Raw genomic sequence first — 21,969 nt, 5'->3', positions numbered from 1 at the left:
AAACACAAATCCACCACAGTGATATACAGGGAGTGCAGAATTATTAGGCAAATGAGTATTTTGTCCACATCATCCTCTTCATGCATGTTGTCTTACTCCAAGCTGTATAGGCTCGAAAGCCTACTACCAATTAAGCATATTAGGTGATGTGCATAGCTGTAATGAGAAGGGGTGTGGTCTAATGACATCAACACCCTATATCAGGTGTGCATAATTATTAGGCAACGTCCTTTCCTTTGGCAAAATGGGTCAAAAGAAGGACTTGACAGGCTCAGAAAAGTCAAAAATAGTGAGATATCTTGCAGAGGGATGCAGCAGTCTCAAAATTGCAAAGCTTCTGAAGCGTGATCATCGAACAATCAAGCGTTTCATTCAAAATAGTCAACAGGGTCGCAAGAAGCGTGTGGAAAAACCAAGGCGCCAAATAACTGCCCATGAACTGAGAAAGGTCAAGCGTGCAGCTGCCAAGATGCCACTTGCCACCAGTTTGGCCATATTTCAGAGCTGCAACATCACTGGAGTGCCCAAAAGCACAAGGTGTGCAATACTCAGAGACATGGCCAAGGTAAGAAAGGCTGAAAGACGACCACCACTGAACAAGACACACAAGCTGAAACGTCAAGACTGGGCCAAGAAATATCTCAAGACTGGTTTTTCTAAGGTTTTATGGACTGATGAAATGAGAGTGAGTCTTGATGGGCCAGATGGATGGGCCCGTGGCTGGATTGGTAAAGGGCAGAGAGCTCCAGTCCGACTCAGACGCCAGCAAGGTGGAGGTGGAGTACTGGTTTGGGCTGGTATCATCAAAGATGAGCTTGTGGGGTCTTTTCGGGTTGAGGATGGAGTCAAGCTCAACTCCCAGTCCTACTGCCAGTTTCTGGAAGACACCTTCTTCAAGCAGTGGTACAGGAAGAAGTCTGCATTCTTCAAGAAAAACATGATTTCCATGCAGGACAATGCTCCATCACACGCGTCCAAGTACTCCACAGCGTGGCTGGCAAGAAAGGGTATAAAAGAAGAAAAACTAATGACATGGCCACCTTGTTCACCTGATCTGAACCCCATTGAGAACCTGTGGTCCATCATCAAATGTGAGATTTACAAGCAGGGAAAACAGTACACCTCTCTGAACAGTGTCTGGGAGGCTGTGGTTGCTGCTGCACGCAATGTTGATGGTGAACAGATCAAAACACTGACAGAATCCATGGATGGCAGGCTTTTGAGTGTCCTTGCAAAGAAAGGTGGCTATATTGGTCACTGATTTGTTTTTGTTTTGTTTTTGAATGTCAGAAATGTATATTTGTGAATGTGGAGATGTTATATTGGTGTCACTGGTAAAAATAAATAATTGAAATGGGTATATATTTGTTTTTTGTTAAGTTGCCTAATAATTATGCACAGTAATAGTCACCTGCACACACAGATATCCCCCTAAAATAGCTAAAACTAAAAACAAACTAAAAACTACTTCCAAAAACATTCAGCTTTGATATTAATGAGTTTTTTTGGGTTCATTGAGAACATGGTTGTTGTTCAATAATAAAATTATTCCACAAAAATACAACTTGCCTAATAATTCTGCACTCCCTGTATGAACAAGTCTAGTATTAGCACGGCATAAGAGATACATCAGAAGGAAGTAAGGGTTTTTAGGTGCATTTAGCATTTTGCAAAGCAAGGCTGCAAATACACATAATGATCTGCACAGAGACTTAATGCAGGAAAATACTTTTAAGTAGACCTTTTATGCTCATTTCCAGCTTTATATTTTTATGCTTGGAGTCCATTAAAATAGCTTTGAGTGATTCCCGTCAAATCACTCTCTGCTTCAGCTCTTTTCCCTCTTCCTTTAAGCCAACTATCATCTGATTGGCTGCCTCTCACAAACACATTATTATTATTTCAACAGCAGGTAGGCGGGGCCTCCGTTCAGACAGAGCTGTGTGCCTGAGATAACCACATTAGGGATACCTGCTCTCCTTGGCATCATAACAAGCTTTTGGCTCATTAGGAGCTCATGCTGAACTGATACTTTAGAACTTTTGTCATGTTAAACATGAGGAGCTATGCAAAGTTGTATATGATGACATATAAAATATCATCATATCTTTGTTTTAAAACTGATTATTGTGCATTTTTAATCTTTTAAAAACCCCAAACACGTTGATTAGCTTTCAGTTCTGGTTTTAATTAATGGAATTACTATTTTGTTAACACAGGAGGCACGGAGGTGTTGCTTGCACGTCCAGAGGAGGCCATTCTGCAGGTTAAAAGTCTTATATTATACATATATATATACTGTATATGATAGTTATGTTACTTGTGTTTCTTTTTTTTTGACAAGTATATCAAATAGAAAATAAGGAAATGCATAATAGGTCGCTTTTCACTTTGTTGAACTAAGTAACTTTAACTGTAACTATCTCAAACCAAGCTACAGGCCACTATATCGGGATCCAATTGGTTGTTATAAGGATATCTAGAGTGAGGAAAGGGTATAGTTATACACACATCTTTATTACCTCGCTAAAAGAAAAAGAACTGTATAAACTTAGCACTCCCATCTTTTGAAACAGAAATGCAGCGAAAGGGAAAAAGAAAAACGAAAGAAAGGTGAGAAAATAAATAAAATAAGCAGTAATTACAGTTGGGTAAAAACAGAGCGAGAATGAATGAAAAACACAGTAGACACAAGTATCTGAACTGTAATTCAGCAGCAGGTCTCGACTGGAGTAGTGAGAGTAATATGGAGAAAATAAATTGAACAACTTTTCAGAGGAAGTTCTTTATGTGGGAGATAATACAGTGATAATGCAGACAGTGCTGTAAGTACCTTGGCGAGGGTGATGGTGCGTGTCGGGGTCCGTGGGCTCCGTATTGTGTTTATGCCTTTACCCTTGGTGTGGGCAAGGTTGCCTGTGAAATGAATAGTGGATTAGAGAGCGAGTCAGTGAACAAACTGCCCTCAACAGAGAAAAGAGACTTAGTCACACATCCAGAAACCATCTGAAGAAACAGAGCAGTGCACGTTATTTTAATCAGGTGGGATAATTACTGAGGTTACATTAAGTCTAAACAGTAGGCTCCTGTCATGCTGAGAGTTACTGCTGATCAAGTCAGTGAACGTGAACAGAGGAGGAAGCTAAACAGGCTAAGAATGGCCTGTCATTTTATTTCTGCACCGTTTTCAAGTAATTGAAGCAAAAGTTGGAGCTTTTCACCTTCTACCTTTCTTTCTTAACTTGATTTTAACTTCATTCACAAAGAGCGGTTGTGTCTGCTTCACCTGTTCTGGTGAGGGGGTGAGTGACAAGCTTGCGAATGAGCTCATTCTCCGACGACCGCAGCAGCAGGATAATGTCAGCTGGAAGGGTTTCTCTGTTCTTGGCCAAGAAGCCCGCGGCATTGTAAATCACCTTAAGGTTTGGTAGAGAGGTATAAAGAAAGATATGAATAGCAAATGCCAAACAGCTTCAGTTTATGATTAGAATTAAATGTTAAATTACCTTTCCAGCATAGTGGTGAATCCCAAAGCCCAGGTCAACCCTCATTGGCCTCCAGAAGCTTTTTGTCTTGAGATTACCTTCAAATTTCTCTAAAATATCAGACTGCATGAGTTAATTATCCAAACACCCAAGGCCATCCGAAGGTCCCTACACACCCCAGATTCAAGTTATAATATCATATAAATATCATATAAATCTATAGTATAGTATATGTAGGGCACAGCAGCAGCCAAGCTTGTGAGAGGGTCAACCTAAATTTCTGATATTATCAAAATTTTGTTCCAAGCTATATTTGACTGTGAAACCGTCACAGCAGCCAACTTTAAACATCTGTCACTGTGTGGTCATCGTTTTGGAGCTACAACCTAAATGATCACCACAACTCAACCACACTTGTTATCTTGCTCTGGGACAAAGCAAAATATCAGAGTGTATACAGTGGGGCAAAAAAGTATTTAGTCAGCCACCGATTGTGCAAGTTCCCCCACTTAAAATGATGACAGAGGTCAGTAATTTGCACCAGAGGTACACTTCAACTGTGAGAGACAGAATGTGAAAAAAAAAATCCATGAATTCACATGGTAGGATTTGTAAATAATTTATTTGTAAATTAGGGTGGAAAATAAGTATTTGGTCACCTCAAACAAGGAAAATCTCTGGCTCTCACAGACCTGTAACGTCTTCTGTAAGAAGCTTTTCTGTCCCCCACTCGTTACCTGTATGAATGGCACCTGTTTGAACTCATCATCTGTATAAAAGACACCTGTCCACAGCCTCAAACAGTCAGACTCCAAACTCCGCCATGGCCAAGACCAAAGAGCTTTTGAAGGACACCAGGAAAAGTATTGTAGACCTGCACCAGACTGGGAAGATTGAATCTACAATAGGCAAGCAGCTTGGTGTGAAAAAATCAACTGTGGGAGCAATCATCAGAAAATGGAAGACATACAAGACCACTGATAATCTCCCTCGATCTGGGGCTCCACGCAAGATCTCATCCCGTGGGGTCAAAATGATCATGAGAACGGTGAGCAAAGATCCCAGAACCACATGGGGGGACTTGGTGAATGACCTGCAGAGAGCTGGGACCAAAGTAACAAAGGTCACCATCAGTAACACACTACAACGGCAGGGAACCAAATCCCGCAGTGCCAGACGTGTTCCGCTGCTGAAGCCAGTGCATGTCCAGGCCCGTCTGAAGTTTGCCAGAGAGCACATGGATGATACAGCAGAGGATTGGGAGAATGTCATGTGGTCAGATGAAACCAAAGTAGAACTTTTTGGTATAAACTCAACTCGTCGTGTTTGGAGGAAGAAGAATACTGAGTTGCATCCCAAGAACACCATACCTACTGTGAAGCATGGGGGTGGAAACATCATGCTATGGGGCTGTTTTTCTGCCAAGGGGACAGGACGACTGATCCGTGTTAAGGACAGAATGAATGGGGCCATGTATCGTGAGATTTTGAGCCAAAACCTCCTTCCATCAGTGAGAACTTTGAAGATGAAACGAGGCTGGGTCTTCCAACATGACAATGATCCAAAACACACCACCCGGGCAACAAAGGAGTGGCTCCGTAAGAAGCATTTGAAAGTCCTGGAGTGGCCTAGCCAGTCTCCAGACCTCAACCCCATAGAAAATCTGTGGCGGGAGTTGAAAGTCAGTGTTGCTCGGCGACAGCCCCAAAGCATCACTGCTCTCGAGAAGATCTGCATGGAGGAATGGGCCAAAATACCAGCTACTGTGTGTGCAAACCTGGTAAAGACCTATAGTAAACGTTTGACCTCTGTTATTGCCAACAAAGGTTATGTTACAAAGTATTGAGTTGTATTTTTGTTATTGACCAAATACTTATTTTCCACCATGATTTACGAATAAATTCTTTACAAATCCTACCATGTGGATTCATGGATTTTTTTTTTCACATTCTGTCTCTCACAGTTGAAGTGTACCTCTGGTGCAAATTACTGACCTCTGTCATCATTTTAGGTGGGGGAACTTGCACAATCGGTGGCTGACTAAATACTTTTTTGCCCCACTGTAGTTGGAGAAAAGTTAGATTAACACCTCATATGTAATCAGCCCCTGCACTAACAGGAAGTTGTGGTTACCGAGGTTACCAAACTCAAAACATGATAACATAAATAATAAAGCAAATAAAACAAACATTTCTCTATTGAAATCTGAGCAGCTCACCTACGAGTGTCTGGTCAGTGGCCTGCGGGAAGCGGCTCTCTTCATCCAGAAGTGACAGCATCCCCATGGGCTTCTGCAAGAACAGGTCCAGGAGTGGCCGGTTGTCCTCGTACTCGATCATCCGAGCATCAACTTCTTCATTCAGGTACTCATCCTGCACAGGAGTGGAAATAAGCACTCGTGATGTAATGTCTTTAATGGCCTCCTTTCATGGGTCAAAACACCTTCCAACAGCTTGATGAAAGCCTGAGTTTCTTAAGTTTTCCATCGATTTTCATGTTACCAAATAAAAAGGTCCAAATAAGATGTCAAATCAACTTCTCCGTGGAGTAGAAGTGTGTTTGGGATTCCTTTAGCTAACCCTAATATATGATAACATGTTAGAATGAATTATGAACAAGTGAATAACCTTTCATGGAATGCTGATCTCTCCAGTTGGCTCTAAATATCAAACTAATTCCAAGGTTAATCTCCTAATCCTAGCAAGACACTGTAGCTTTTCTGATCTCTGGTTAATGACACATATTCACTGTCACAGGACAGCCTTTAGGACTGGGTTACTATACATGGTCAATAGTCATTACTCCTTGATCTCCTTGATACTAAGATGCTATTAATGCTGCTGCCTTAATAATAAAGCCGTATTTCTGCATGAGTGAAATCTTGTCTTACAATACCAAATGCACTTTAAGATCCATTAAACAGCAGTACAGTTTTATATCCTCGGTTTTATTTCTTTAATGTCACGCTTTAGCGTTCACAAAGGCTTGACCTTTTAAAATAAAAGCGTCTAGAAATTTACCTACATAAATTGCCCCAAAACAGCTGTTTATGGACATAACTATATTAAATCAACGATGTTGATTTGTTGTCTTTTATCTCCTCTTAACTCGGCTCTGATAAATCTGATCTGCAGGGCAAAGTGAGCAAACCTGATCACATCAGGCTGACTCAGAGCTGCTACTATGACTCAGCAACATCACCAGGGACTTCTACTCCACGGAGAACAGGTCAAAATGGGAACAAACAATATCAAATCAATCTGCTTATTCGAGCATGAAGTGCCACTGTGAAGAAAATGAAGTAAAGCAGAAAAAAAAATCAGCATGGATGCAGATAGATTGGGACGATATGCAACCACACGCATAAACATACATGAAAACATGAGGGCAGCGGAGTAAATGCACTGCTGATAAAACCTTACCATACAGCAATCCTTTAATTCTGCCTTATTTATGTAGAACTATTAATCTCACAGCACCATACATTTCCCTTATGCTCTGGATATACATATGATGGTTGCATAGGACAATATATTTCTGGGCCTGGTTCCAACAATACCCAAGAGTGAATTTAAGTCCAGCACTAAGTGTCTTCAACTCCTAATTGACCCTCGTTTAGAATGATTTATAACACCTCCCAATGGGTGACTCCAAATCATTTAACATTGGCAAACCATTCTCTGACCCCCCCCAAAGGCAAAACCCTCTCACGAGACTGCACGAGGGGAGAACAGAGAACCTCATTCTGCCGTGAATAAAGACAGCAGCATATTTTACCCTTGCCATCTCTTTTAAAATGCAGACTGACAAACGATGACATGTTATCTCAATTTAGATGGAAATGAGTTAGAACCAAGGTGAAAACTGCACACAGAGAGCTGTTCAGGAGGGATTCACGTTCTGAGAAAGTGTTATTTGAATTCAGTGACAGGCTGGGGGGCATGCTGGTGTGAGGTTTGTGGGCTGAACTTTACCTGTTCCCACGCAAAGATGTGCTGGTTGAAGTAAAACTGGATCTGCTCGTTGGCAATGTTGATGCAGAGCTGCTCAAAAGAGTTCTTCTTGAAGTTTTCAAAACCAAATATGTCCAAGATGCCGATGTTAAGGCCCTTGTCGTCCTCTCTGGAGAAGACAAGGATAAAATGTTAAATCTTTAAATGCATTCATAGAATAGCTAACCGTGTGGTGCTAGGGATGGCTATGTTGTTCTGGTAGCCTGACACTTAAATGGTAAGTGGACTGGTTCTTATTTTGCACTTCTCTACTCTAGCTGACCACTCATATACTTTTCTTATTTTTAAGTTATGATTCTTACTTGTGTAAAAAGCAAAAGGTCTTGGATATTTAGTTGGAAGCTTATCTGCCACTGATTTTTTTCCCCATCCATACAGCAAGTCAAAATTTCAGATTATTTTTTGTCAAAATTTAAACTTACTCATTCAGACTTTTGAGAAAATAATTCAAAATGAACAAAATAATGTAAAAAGTAAAACTTAAAGCCTTAAAATATTTTATTATTTGAGTTTTTTTTTTTTAATTTACAAACATACATCTGTCATAAAGGTGTAAATTAGCTAGAAATAGCAAAAGAGAAATTTGTAGCAGGCTGCAGAAATGTTTATTTCTGCTTGAAAACTGGGCATGGAGTGTATGACTCTAGAGGCTTCTAGAATGAGCCTCTAGTGGCCATTAGCGGAAGTGCAATTTTTAGCACTTCAGCTGAGAGGATGTTAGTAGACAGACATCATTTAAACGTTAGAAAGAATTAATAGTCTTTTTATGTTTAAAACTGTTAAACTGTTGGTTTTAACATCTCAAATGTACAGGTTTTTTTTGTGTTTTGACACTTCATTAATTCTTTTACAACTTAAACCAGTATAGTGATGCTCACGAGTATAGTGATGCTCACTATACTCGATGTAATATGTACGCAAGTAGATTTTAAAGTATATTCTGCAGTTTTAAAGACTTGGCAGTGAATCTAGTTGTGTATCTATTTTAATCCAAAAGCAGGAACTTTGTCAGACGACCTCATTCGTGACAACCAAACACACCGTTACACTCTCTGCCCCCCCATCTTACCCTTGGCTGTCAGGCCGCAGCAGCGCGTTGATTCGGTTGACAATCCAGTTGAAGAGGCGGCTGTAGAGAGCTTTACCCATGGCGTCCCTCACCTCCACTGCTTTTTCCACTGTGTTGGGTCTGACGATCGTCTCTCCGCGGGCCACAACACAGTGGGAGGTCAGGGCTTCCTGCAGCTCGTCTGAGCGGATACGAAGCAGAGATGCCACTGAGGTGACATGAGATAAGGAAGGGGATAAAAGTTAGCATTTATAGTGTGGAGTTTACTCAAAGCAGCACATCTTATGCAATATGTAGCCTCATTCTGACTGAGCAGGAGAATATTCATTCAATTAATAGGCCGCATCTATGTTGTTTTCTAAATTACCATTCAGAACAGGTGTTTGAATTCAGAAAATATAATGCAAAGCATGCATTATAATATCTAACCATTACAAATGTATGCTTCTTAATGATTTTTATGTACTAATGCAGTCTTGGGTAATTGATTTAACCAAATCATTTCCTGTATTTATCTAAACATGGAGGACTCCTGCAGAGTTAATGATGGTTAGCAAAAGAGGGAGGCGGATGAAGGGGGTGTAGCAGAGGAAATTCAGAGTCATATTTGGTTTTCTGTCATCATGCACTGTGCTTCTCTCTCTCTTTTCTTACCGTTCTCCAAGACAGACATGTTGCAGATGTTGCTCTTGTCTGTTTGGTGCTCTGAGGCAACTGGAGAAAACTCAATGTCCCCAGAGTTGAGGATGGCAGCCAGTGTGCTGTAAACATTTCCGAGCTCCTGCAAAAATTAGAACAAATACAGTTTGTATGGAAACATGTATCAGTGTGTGCAACTATCCCTAATATGGTCACCTCAGCTCAGACTCAAAGCTCTAGCTTTGAGCACAGAAGCTCCACCCACCTGCTGTTTAAACCTTCTGTTTGCGAGGAGTAGCCAATCCGAAAATAGGTGGCTCAATTATTATTTTGAACTATGAAAGCAGTTCAAACAGACCAAAAAAGGGCACAGTTTGTTAAAATCTTAAATCTACAAACAATACAAACAAACAAAAACAAAACACTAATTCACCTGCAGCACATATATTAAGGGATCAGCTTGAAGTGCATTTCATGGACGACAAAACGACACAGTAAAATAGCACTACCAAGTGATTATAACATAAGTACTATTGATGTGGAGATCCCAAGAGCAATCAGTACTTTGAGCCTCATTAGGTTTTCACAATGTCAAGAACTGATTGCCTACATGTGCCTGCAGCTTTATGTTCCATCACAAGCCATATACAAGACAAGAAGCCGGCATGATCACACTGATTCTGAAATGCCAGCAATACTGGTGCTATAGCTAGTAAGATTGTTTACATGTTATTTTTACATAGAGTGACTTTAATGGGGAAGAGTGAGAACAAGTCAGTGTGAACACTGGGATCAAGGTTATACTGCTAAACCTGTGGCCCAGTAATGAATACATCAGTTTATACCTCCAGGGTGAATCCAATGACTTTGAAACACTGCTCGACTGCATCAAACTGCTCCTTGTAGGAAGCGTTGTTCACTATGTCAGGCCCAAGTTTAATGTTCTCGTGATACAGATACCTGCAAAACAAAAAGGAACCACTGGGGTCTCTGGAAGTTGGGAGTTTGCAGCATGGGACGCAGATAACAGTGTTTTGGGAAAATTGCTAAGGAATGTCAAACCTACTTAGGTGTTTTGCTGTCAGAGAGCTTGTAGTGGGCTAGCTTCTTCCTGTCAGCCAGACCAGCATAAATGTAGTAAAAGATGTGGAAGTTCCTCTCCCCCCTGTGGAAACACGCACATATAGTGGAAATCAAATTCCTGAAAAGGAGACATGCTAGGTAAATGTTTTCGCCACATGATTAACATGACTCCAGTTTTGTTTTCTTAAGAAAATTTCTAACAAAATAAACATGATCAATGCTAAAATATGCACAGGAATAGTTAGTTAACATGTTTCCAGCTTTTTAAAAACCTGAGTTATCTGATATCTCCATGTTGGTGTTACTCCTGCATCATGTTAATAGTGTCCAGGATCAACATTGCTACTGACCAATCCCATTGTTGTGATGTCATAGTTTTGGAATTTGGAGGAAAAACAGACAAACTAATATAATCTGCAAACAATCCTATGCCTTCCCATATTCGTTTGAATAAAGAAGGCTGACGATCCTTCTTTAAATTCAAAACCAAGTTGTATTTCCACCAGTAACACAAATTGTAAGACTTTATGAAATAAATTACAAGCATAGATGAATGATGATGAACACTGAATGCCTTTGGTTGTTTATTATGAATAAAATTTAAGCTTAAATTTATATTAATCATGAATATGGTGAAGGAAAACCTGTCTAATCTTTTGCTAAATCCATTAGTAAATAGCCATTTTTGTTTCAACAGGATAATCAAACTAAATTTGATTCAGGATACTGTCACCAAATCCCATCGGAAAGCATCAACAATCATTTCAGGTGTGTGTGTGTCATTAAAATATATCTATAATGAAGCAATTGAAAATTATCTTGCAGGGGTAACAAAATATGCAACATGTGAATAAAGATTAATTCATGAAAACATAAGAGTTCACCCTGTGTTCTATTAACCCAAATACGACAGCCATTAACAGACTAAATATTCAGACAATGTACGGCCTAATCGAGCCCTCTCTGACATGAGTCTGTTTTCCAATACAGTACTTGAGTGTGTCTTTGAAGTTCCACTAAAGACACACGCAAGACCACAATCTTTGATCCAACAGGAAATAAGCTAGCCCTTCCACTTGACCCGGTCTGCTCCCCAGACACACGATAAGAAGAAATGATGGACCGAGTGAAATGCAGGTGAAAGCAAATGCCACCAGTTTCAAATGAAAAAGCAGATGTGAAAGAGAGCAAGAAAAAGAGACAATCTATTATCCGCTGATCCGTGGAAAGCGGGCAGAATAATAACCTTCATGGCAATGTTCTTTCAGAAAATGAACAGAGAGATTATTTGTATTTTTCTATAAATGTCACTCTCAAATGAAGGTAATAACAGTCAAAACCGGGACCAACACAAGAAACAGGAAGTGATATTTACATCGCCTGGTGGACAACTCTGGATTTTTCCAGCAGATACTCGGATATCTGTGCTCCGACCACTGTTCCACCACCGTTGAACTTCATTTCCAGGTACTTGCCGAAGCGGCTGGAGTTGTCATTGATGACAGTGCAGGCATTTCCAAATGCCTCCACCAAGCTGTTGACCAGCAGGATCTTCTCCTGGAGTGTCCTGTTATTGGCCTAAACAAAATATTCCACTTTAGTATGGGGGACTAATTAAAAAAAAAAAAGTAAGTGTTACACTATGACAAGTAGCACTACCACTTCCTATAATCTGCTCATATAAATACAAAAAAGGTCAAGAGAAATGACATTTCCTTTTTAGTTAGCCTTCATATCATGACTGGCACTAACTGCAGCACCAACGAACTCATTACAAGATCTTCAAACTGCGTTAACAGAATATCTACCAAACGATCAAGCGTTGTGCTGGTTGGATTTCATGACTCACCTTCCCGAGAACCGTTAGCTGCTGCACCAGCAGATGAGCACTCTCTGTTTTCCCTGCTCCACTTTCCCCACTGATCACAATACACTGCACACAAGAAGTCACTTGAGTCACATTTAATTATATATGCACTCTGACTCCTGTGGTGTCAACAAAAAAGGCTTTGAGGCTTAAACGCGAATAATATTAATAATGTTATTAACAGCTTAACTACCATTGTCACTAAAATATGTCACTGAATGCAGACAGTGGAGAGAGAATCAACATACTGGCTTTCTTTTACAAAGAAAATTCAAATACAGAGTCCATATAGGACAGGCATATTATATTATTAGCTTTATTAACAATAAAATCATATTGCAAGACAATGATCCCAAGCACACTAGCAAATCTACAGAACGCCTGAAAAAGAAAATAATCAGTTTTTGAAATTTCCCAGTCAAAGCCCAGACCTGAACCAGATTGCAAAGCTGTAGCAGGATATTAAGCGAACTGTGTATAAATGAATGCCCACAAACCTCAATGAACTGAAACAACACTGTAAAGAAGAGTGGGCTAAAGCTCGACCACAGCTACTGGCTCTGCAAGCTATTGAATCGTGGGGTGTACTTAATTTTTCACAGTACTGTTCAGAGTCTTGTGCAAACTTTCTTTCTTAGAAAGGATGTACTTGAATTTCCCCAAAGACGATCCAATCAAAAGGCCTTAATTCACTTGCCAATTCTCCAATATCGAATAATAGACACACCATGCTAACCATCCTAGCAAACTAGATTTAGCATTATTAGCATCACACAAAATCACGCACAAAATCCCCCCAACCCTGCAAAAAATGAATAAATGAAAAAAATTAAAAAAACAGAACCTGCTTTTGGTACTTTCTGGTATCTGGTTTCTGTTTTTTTTAGGGTCTGTGTTGTCAAACTGCTGCTCTGGCATCGTGTGGAACAGCACTTAAACAAGTAAACTCAAACAGTTTGTAATAACTGAAGAGCTTATTACCTGATCAGCATTGTATGAAACCATAGATTGGTAGGCAGTATCAGCCACAGCGAAGATGTGTGGTGGGTTAGCTGTACGCTTAGCTCCTATGTACATCTTAGTGTGCTATGAAGAGAGGGAGAAAAAGATAAAAGCTTGTTAAAGACGTGCTCAAGAGTGTAATGAATACAACAAAATAGATATTTTTAGAAAACTAAATTAATGATTTTACAAAGCGGATTTGTAATAATCTCTCAATTAGCAACAAACTTGAGGCAAAAACATGATAATTGAGAGGAAAATAGAGCCACTGAGTTATGGACGAGGCAGAAAAACAGCGGTAGTATCTGTGAAAATGTGTGTGCACTGTTTGAAGCCAAATGGGATGCAGCAGACTGAAGAACTGCAGAGGCTCTAATGAGCTATGCCAGGCTACATTCACTGCATTATTGACCAAATGTAGAGATGCATGTACACGGAAAGAACACAGATCCAAATAAAACAAAGGTCTATTTAGCTCCACAGACCTCAGGCGTGTATATCTCCATTGTATGGAAAGGATTGACTGCAATGAGGGTGTCGCCCACATATGTGTAAATTTGATCATTTCCATAGCGATTCTGAAGCTGATCTGCGACAGTGTTCTGGAAAAAAATAAACAAAGACAATAAATATCAGTATGAGATGCTTGCTAAATGACAGTCAGAACTATATTTATAAAAAAAAAAAAAAAAAAACAACCCACAGAAGTTTAGTTTATGCCAACGTTCCCATCAAACCAGCAGCCCATTTCAGCTTGAAGGATGGGTGGAAATATCCGCTGGCAACTCATTCAATATGTCAGTTCATCCCTCAGATTTGATAAATTGTTCCAAATGTTCTTTCTGTCAAAGATGCTGCTGTGTATTTTTGCTTTGTTTTGTTTTGGTTCTTGAAAGACCAGAATGGGCAATTAGGAAAAATGATGCTAAATGTCATAATGTGACATAGTGTACCTTCAACAGCGCTTAAATACAAATATATCACAGTAGATGCAGTAAACGTTCAATCAGTGTTCATTTTTGATTATCATTTCTAAACTAGTTGTTTAATCACTCAAATATTGGCTATTTTGTCCAATGGTAAATGGACTTGTTCTTATATAGCGCTTTTCTACTCTGTCTGAGCACTCAAAGCGCTTTATACAACTAATTCATTCACCCAATCACACCCATTCACACAAGCACTTTTTTCTGACCTAAGTGCTAAGTAGTCTACCATTCACACACATTCACACTCCGATGGATGCATCGGAGAGCAACATGGGGTTAGTATCTTGCCCAAGGATATTTGGCATGCTGACTGGAGCAGCCTAGGATCAAACCACCGACCTTCTGGTTAGTGGCTGACCTGCTCTGCCACCTGAGCTACAGCCACCCCAACACCCAATGCAACAAGAGGACTTCGGACAGTATTAGTATTGAATATAATAAACACAGAATTCACCATATCATAAAAATATGTTCCTCTGCAAAAGGAAACAAAGCCATGTTCATTTTGGAGTTTTTGTTTGTTTTTGTGGCAGATAGTTGCTCCTCCCTGAGCCTGGCTCTGCCAGAGGTTTCTTCCTGTTAAAAGGGAGTTTGTCCTTCCCACTGTTGCTTGCTCGCAGGGGCCCATCTAATTGTTGGGGTTTTCTCTATTACTGTAGGGTCTTTACCCTAAATATAGTGCCTTTAGGTGACTGCTGTTGTGGTTTGGTGCTATATAAATAAAACCAAATTGAACAGAATTGAAATAATATGTGGTGACTTTTCTTGGTTAATGTTAGAACAACATGTTGGCAGCTTTTTACAGTGTATATTTTAAATTTACCTGACTTGTTATAAGTAAAATACTTTTGTAACTCATTTTGTAACTTAAACGCATTAATCACTATCTATCAAATAAACCAAATATTTTTTTCTCCATCATATCATACATGAACATTTTAACTGTTGTATTTGTTACCATCTAGAAGGGCAAAAATAAAAGAAATAATTTTTTCCATTTTATTCCAGCTAAGTGCGGTGCCAGGATTCCAATTTTGATTGGGACAGAGCAGTTTGAGCTTAGCAGGTAATTACAAAGTTAATATTTTATTAATACCACTTATATGTGCGTACATACGGGTGTGTAAGTTAAGAAAACAGTACTTGATCTATCATTATTTTTGGTGTGGGTTGTGAAGACCAGCACAAGTTATCCTTTCACTTAAACACCAAAGTGCAATTAAAAAATAGATGAAAGTGACTGAGAGAAAGAGGCTGTTGGGTGAGCTACATTAACTCTATCAGCAAAGAGAGAGAGAGAGCAGAGCACTCTGCTGTAAATTCATAAATGTATCTCAATAGAAACTACCTATGCTTTCAAGGAGAAAAATAAAACAGGCAGAGATTTTCAGCTCTAACTCCCATCAATTCTCTGGGTTTTTTTCTTTTTCACCAGAAAATGTTTGCTGCATTCAGTGACTTCATCCTAACTCTAACTTGTTATCTGATGTTGTGCAGCCAGGAAGGGGAAAAAAGAAATTGTGTGAAAAAGCCTAATTCATTTTTTTTTTTACCTCATCTAGAACCTCAAGGGTGGCGAGGTCATCCACCTCGTCTGCGTCCTGTGTCTTCATGTGGCTTCCTTTTTTGGTATGAATACGCTCATGCCTGGAACACAACAATGACATCTCTTAGTGAGCATGCTCTGAAAAAATGAATGTTAAATTTTGCAGATTCTTCTAGAACTGCAAGCCCCGCTACTTTGCAGAGGAGCTTTTACTGGGACGCACTGGTCTGACTATGACTCTAACCTCAGGGACGCGTCTCTATTCAAGCATCTTCTATTTTAATCAAGGAAAGAGTAGACACAGAGAGGGATAAAATAAAACAAAAATAGTCCCACAGGGAGGATAAACTTCAGAAGTGGGTGACTTAAGTTTAGTAAACAAATCTTTTCTAGTTAAGTAAATGTGTCTTTCAAGAGATTAAATCTGCACAAGGGAATAAAATAATCCCACAAGATTCCAATTACCCATTGTAGGAATTGCAACATCATCTTATTACCACAAGTCAGTTCATTTACTGACAAGTGATATCAGGAAACCAGCAAATTTAGTGATGAACATAATTTACTGAACAAGCTTTTAGCTTTATTGTTATTTAACTTTTAGAAAGACAACATGACTCTTATGTTTCCTTATACTTACGTGTTGTTGATTGGGTTCAAGTAATTTTGTAATTTGGGGGTTTGTATGCATAACGTTCATTCCATGTCAGCTGACCACATGCTTCCAGCCTGACCATACCAGATATCCTTAAATAATTCCAAGATGATCCACTTTTAATAGGAAAACTGTCACATTTTAGCTTTCTGTGCCATTTTCAAAGAGCTATAGAACTACCTAAGCTAGGTCGCTCAAATGTTCATGTCAAATATTAGTTACTATACTATGATTTCAACAACATACAGTTTTAAGAGTGTAGCTGAAGGCTGTGGATGCTGCCTGTAAACAAAAATATCAATATGAAAATAATTATTTTGGGGAAAGTGAGGCAGAACACATCATGATGTTACTGTCAGACACCAACTCTTTTAAGAAAAGTTGGTTGTTACTTCATGTGCATGAATTAGTTGTCCTCTATTTTCAAGCTCTAACATTTTTTCATGGTATGAAGTACACCTCATTTATGGGATATGGCCTTTCTACAGGTTAAGCTGCTCAGGTGGTAAAGCAGGTCATCTATAAATCGGAAGGTCAGAGGCTCAATCCCTGAAAACGTTCCAGGGTCAAGTTCCAGGAATCCTATTTCACTGTGTCTCTACTGAAGCATCATTTATCTGATAGGTAATGCTGAACACAAGTGAGCTTTTAAGCTCCTGTAATTGATTTACAGTAAATATCATAACCACTGACAGCATCAAATGACATTACAGTATTATAAATGAAAACTCATAAAACAGAACAAACAGTGACAATAACATGATTTGAACATTAAAACAGACAACGATGTAAGAAGGGCAGGGTGGCAGTTGATGGCAAATACGTGTGCAATCACAACTATAACAAGAGCTTTGACTGAATTATAAAAGCTCCTACTGCGTCACAAAAGCATCCTCTATAGTTACCTGTCATTACTGTCTGAGCTTCTGTCTGTCTTTCCATGATGGCTTAAATGACAGAAACGGGATCGACATGTTATCACTGTACAGAGAGAAACTCACTTTAAAGGGCAACATTTTAACTTATGCTAAGGAGCCTACAGCTCAAGTGCAGCCGGTGCAGGATTGACCTGTTTTTTGTGTGAGGATGACAGGGCTTGTAAAACATCCAGCAAGTAGGGTAATTTGGATTATACTGTCGGCAAAAGCTAAGCAACAGCCTAGCATATAACAACCGCTGACAGGAAGGGCGTTATATTTTAAGTTTTTCATGGGCTTTGTATCAAAATCGATCAAACACTTTACGGTGTGGGAGTATTTGGCTCATACAGCGAGATATCGGGACAAAAACATAGAGACAAAAGCCATAAGGACACAATACCTTGTTTTTTCAATCACTCCAATTTGCTGGTTGAGATCAATGAGCTCAATCAATTGTTTTTGCAGGATTTTCTCTCTGCCGACAGTCTGTTTGATGAACACATGCTGGAGCAGGTCTTGCACATTCGGTCTCAGCTCAAAGTCCTTAATCAGACATCTGTGAGGTGGGAGAACGAGCATGAGGCAGAAAGAGGAGTGCAGTGCATTTCTCAGATTCATATTCAAAGCAGCGGGTTATCTGTGTAAATATTTATTATTCACACAGGAAGGATAAACACTAGAAGCCACACTCACTTGCAGATGAAGTCATTAAACTCATCTGACCAGAGCTCCGGCTGGTGGAGAGTAGGCGGCGGGTTTCTGTTACGGGAAGAAATGGAAAAGATAAATGGAAAGATAAGATGAAATAGGATTTAAGCGGGCAGGGTGGAGAACAGAAGGCTGGGACGATTCGTCACTGAGGGCATCCAGGGGTGTTTCTCTGGTGGCAAAAAGTGGTAGCTTTCAGCCATCAGAGCAGTGCAGCTGGAAACTTGTGTATAGACTCAAACCAGAACTTCTTAAATACTTTACCCTGAAAACATACACACATTGTTGTGGGGTTAAACTTAACAAGGCCTCACAGCAGAAAAACAACTCGGCTAATTGGATTCCCTGTTCGGCTTTAAGTACCTCTTTACGAGAGGGTTCCAGGTACTCGGCAGCGAAGTCACTGCTGCCTGTTAATGCATGGAGGCCTTTCGCACGTTGGCTCTGACAGCAAATAATTGGTCTAATGAGAGGACATTCGTCTCCTTTTTATCACACAACACAACCAATATAGACAGGAAATGCATCAGGCCTTTATTTTCAGGCTGTTCAGCTAATACTGTGATCATTAAAGTGTTTTTCTTATCCGAAAGACAAAGAGAGCCCTGCAGAGATAACTTGGGGTAGTTGCATTGGGTTACCTGAATAATAAAGCTGCTTTTTAAAGCACTATAAAGGCTGCAAGGACTTGGACTGTTTTAAATATAATTTCTTGTTTGTACCCCAGTTCACTAAAGCAATTTGTTCAGTTTCGCCTGCCAAAAGTTCACTTAGTAAAGTATTGGAGGCAAGTTTAAATCCTCTCTGTTACACATAATGAAAATGAAAGCTTAGCTATTAACACCTGAGCACAATTATAATAGCACTTTAAATCTTTTATCCGCTCCAGAGACCGAAGCTTTGAGCACAGATTTGGCTTCCATACATATACTGTTGTCTTAGTCCTTCTCTGCAGTCCTCATTTTCTCTTCTTATTTAAATTCAAGGTTCAAGGTTCAAGGTGACGAATAAAGAACCTTGAACCTTGAAATATAAGGCAATGAGGAAACAACATAAAAGACTACTGGACTTGTTCCTCTGTATGTTTACTCTTTATCTTTTTGGATTCAGCTCCATATGTTGAAATATGATACAATGTTTCCATTGCACACTCCTTTCAGTGTAGACCTATGTTTTTTCATAATTCATGATACATTGGCAAAATATAACAATCATGTTGAAAATAACGGTAATCCATCAGTACGTAATGAAAGTAATCTGGTCCGTAGGAGGACTTAAAGTTAGATAAATACAACCACATATGAAGAGCAACACATGACATATTACACTATTTACACAAAAGTGAAATCAAAATGCAGAAACATTGTGTGTGCTAAGTACAGCCTTCCATAGGAATAAATAGGAAACGTATCAGCCAGGTGCTGCTTATCAAATGCACTTAGTTAAATGATCATCAGCAAGTCTGATCTTCTCTATGAAAGCAGAAGATTTGTTAGTTTGCAGGTCTGGAGGATTCAGGTCTGTGTTAACACAATACCAAGGAGGAAAGAAACAAGTACTTCTGCGCATCAATTCAACACAGTTGCCAACCTTCCTAAATGGGAACAACCTTCCTAGAACAATGTTCTTGGACAGACAGGACCAATGTGGAGATGTTTCACAGCTCCACATTTGGCAAAACACAAACACAGCATAACTGTCAAGCACGGTGGTGGAGGGGTGATGGGCTGATTTGCACCTTGCAGCCGTTGAGTCAACCATGTATACCAACTGCTTTGTTTACCAAAGCAATCTAGAGTTAAAATTTGCGTCTTCTTAAGTGTGTTGGCTGCAGAGCTGAGCTGCGACTCACTTCGAAGGCGAAAATTCTCCATTTCTGGTTTATGTTTGGTTTGCGAGAGTTTTTAGACAAGTAAGCGCCTTCCATACAAACCACAGGGAGCTGCAGGAACCGTAGTAAACACAAGGAGGTTTTTGATGCAGTGCCAGCTTTGCAATCCATTTCACTCAGCAACAGCCAGCAATCTTCAAGAAACAACTTGCCAACCAGCAGGTTTTATGCATTTTCCCTCACAACTGTTGGTTGCATCACATCCAATATGGCAGACAATTCTCAAGAAACGTCAATAGAGAAACGGCATGGGCTTGTATGGCATCACTGCATATAAAATACATTATAGTATTATATGTTTGCATGCATTGTGTCAAGCTCTTGTGTGCCTCAATTAGTAGGTAAAACTGTACTAATAAAAATAACCATACTAGTTATTGATAGAAAATCAGGATTATAACAATCATAATAAAAATGAGGAATGGCTTCGGTGGTCTGCTGTTTGGGGGGTAGGGCAAATGTGTACTAAATAAGAGAGAGTGGATGAACTAATGCCCTCAGCGTGGCTTTTTCCAAGACTGCTTGACAAATGAAGCCAGAGTAGTGAGCGGAGGGAAGTGAGGAGTGTGAAGAGGGAGCCCGGAGCTCTGGCTGCAGCAGTCACATAGATTGTGAGAAAGCTGTGTGATGGCTCCGTTGGAGCACGACCCCCAGAGCAAACACACAGGACAGCCGTGACACAGCAGCAGTCTGTGTGTGTAGGCGTGTGCGTGTTTCAGGGCAGTGATGGACAAAGAGCTGTGCTGTGATGGTTAAATGCTCTCACACTGAAATCAGGTGAAGATAAACAATTAGAAAATCAGCTTCAGCTCACAGTAGAAACAAAGAGAAAGAGGGGCTGTGCCCGCAGCCTCCTCCCAGCAGGATCATTGGGATGAGTGCCAGGGAGGGAGTATGTAATGGATAAAGCCCTGCAAGCAGAAAAAAGCCATTTGAACTAAAAAGACTGTACTTAGTGTGGTGACAGTCTGTATAGAGGCACAAATCACTATGTTGGAAGTAGGAGAGGACTTTTCTTTATTGCAGTGCAAGCGCTATACATTATGCTATCTTTACAAGCCGAGGAGTCAGATAATGAAAACATGCCCAGTCTTGTGAGATGGTCCGTATCAGGGTAGTGAAGAAAATATCATCTTATTCTACTTCTGCCTGGGGTGAGCTGTATCTTAAGGCAAAGGCTATTTGCATGCATGGTTCCAGCTTTAAAAATGGAAGCAGAGTGGTTATAATCTTGTAGTTTCTGATTAAATTTTATCTTTATTTTCTTTCAGAGTGTATTTGACGGTTTTCGTTTAGTTACTTTAGTTTTTATGACTATTTTAGGTTCTAAAACCTACAGAATATAATATCCATAAACTCATATTGAATACTATCTATGTATTTACTGATATAGACTGAAAGCTTAATACTGTTCATGCCTGTATTCGCATTTTCAATGAGCTGTGTTTTCTCAGCCCATAAACTGTAATTAAAAAGTCATGAAAAGTGTTTCAGAGGACAAAACAAGAAAAGAAAAGAAAAGATGCACAACAGGGTCAAATTAAAAGGGTAGTCATTATTTTATCACTCTGACAAAGTCAGTAACCAGCTCTATCAAATCCAGGGATGGCAAAACAGCATAATAATAGCTTTAATCTGTAATAGCACCTTTCAAGATATCAAAAATGTAAAAGCACATTACATAAACAAAATGCGAACACAGTACAAATAAAATTAAGTAAATTATTTATATGAGAACTTAATCATGTGCAGGAAAGCTGTCATTAGGCTTGAAGCAGAGTCCAGTTTGATAAAACATAAAATATGTCTTATTGAGAATCGATCTCATGTTTGAAGAGAGCACAACATGTTTTTGGTTTATTTGCAACCTTCAGCTCAGATTTGTCATAAGAACCAAATTTAAATTCATTCAGCACAGCAGAATATGATGCAATTATGGCAGGTTTACCTGGGTATTTTAAAAAGGGCTCTCATTGGGTGAAGGTCAGAGAGCGGTGGGTCTCCATCTCCTAGCTCTATAGCTGTGATGCCCAGGGACCAGACATCACAACGGGCGTCGTAGGTGGAGTCCAACTGCTGCTCACATGCTATTACCTGCAGGG

At 39.7% G+C, this 21,969-nt stretch overlaps 1 protein-coding gene across 8 annotated transcripts in view; it reads right to left on the bottom strand.

The window, feature by feature from the left end:
* The window catches only part of myo3a (myosin IIIA), a 69,514-nt gene that overhangs the window by 20,094 nt on the left and 27,451 nt on the right, over positions 1-21,969 (bottom strand). For 2 of the 8 annotated variants that reach the window (XM_085286778.1, XM_085286781.1), the window contains exons 7-26: positions 21,816-21,961; positions 17,962-18,027; positions 17,669-17,824; positions 17,254-17,295; positions 16,595-16,630; positions 15,701-15,794; positions 13,644-13,760; positions 13,138-13,242; positions 12,139-12,222; positions 11,665-11,867; positions 10,273-10,371; positions 10,052-10,166; positions 9,222-9,348; positions 8,568-8,775; positions 7,460-7,607; positions 5,704-5,857; positions 3,507-3,595; positions 3,287-3,416; positions 2,834-2,916; positions 2,523-2,564 (exon numbers count right to left, since the gene is read on the bottom strand). In XM_085286778.1, coding sequence (XP_085142904.1) covers positions 2,523-2,564; positions 2,834-2,916; positions 3,287-3,416; positions 3,507-3,595; positions 5,704-5,857; positions 7,460-7,607; positions 8,568-8,775; positions 9,222-9,348; positions 10,052-10,166; positions 10,273-10,371; positions 11,665-11,867; positions 12,139-12,222; positions 13,138-13,242; positions 13,644-13,760; positions 15,701-15,794; positions 16,595-16,630; positions 17,254-17,295; positions 17,669-17,824; positions 17,962-18,027; positions 21,816-21,961 — 2,244 coding nt within the window. The remainder of the gene's footprint in view (positions 1-2,522; positions 2,565-2,833; positions 2,917-3,286; positions 3,417-3,506; positions 3,596-5,703; positions 5,858-7,459; positions 7,608-8,567; positions 8,776-9,221; positions 9,349-10,051; positions 10,167-10,272; positions 10,372-11,664; positions 11,868-12,138; positions 12,223-13,137; positions 13,243-13,643; positions 13,761-15,700; positions 15,795-16,594; positions 16,631-17,253; positions 17,296-17,668; positions 17,825-17,961; positions 18,028-21,815; positions 21,962-21,969) is intronic. The other 6 variants (XM_085286779.1, XM_085286782.1, XM_085286783.1 and 3 more) reach the window with 4 other exon arrangements.

This window comes from Mchenga conophoros, linkage group LG9, assembly GCF_057382185.1.
Source record: "Mchenga conophoros isolate Kocher_MC1m ecotype Shallow Benthic linkage group LG9, M_conophoros_male_GT1.1, whole genome shotgun sequence".
NCBI lineage: Eukaryota > Metazoa > Chordata > Actinopteri > Cichliformes > Cichlidae > Mchenga > Mchenga conophoros.
The sequence above is the reverse complement of the archived record's forward strand: the minus strand, read 5'-3'. Positions and strand labels throughout refer to the sequence as shown.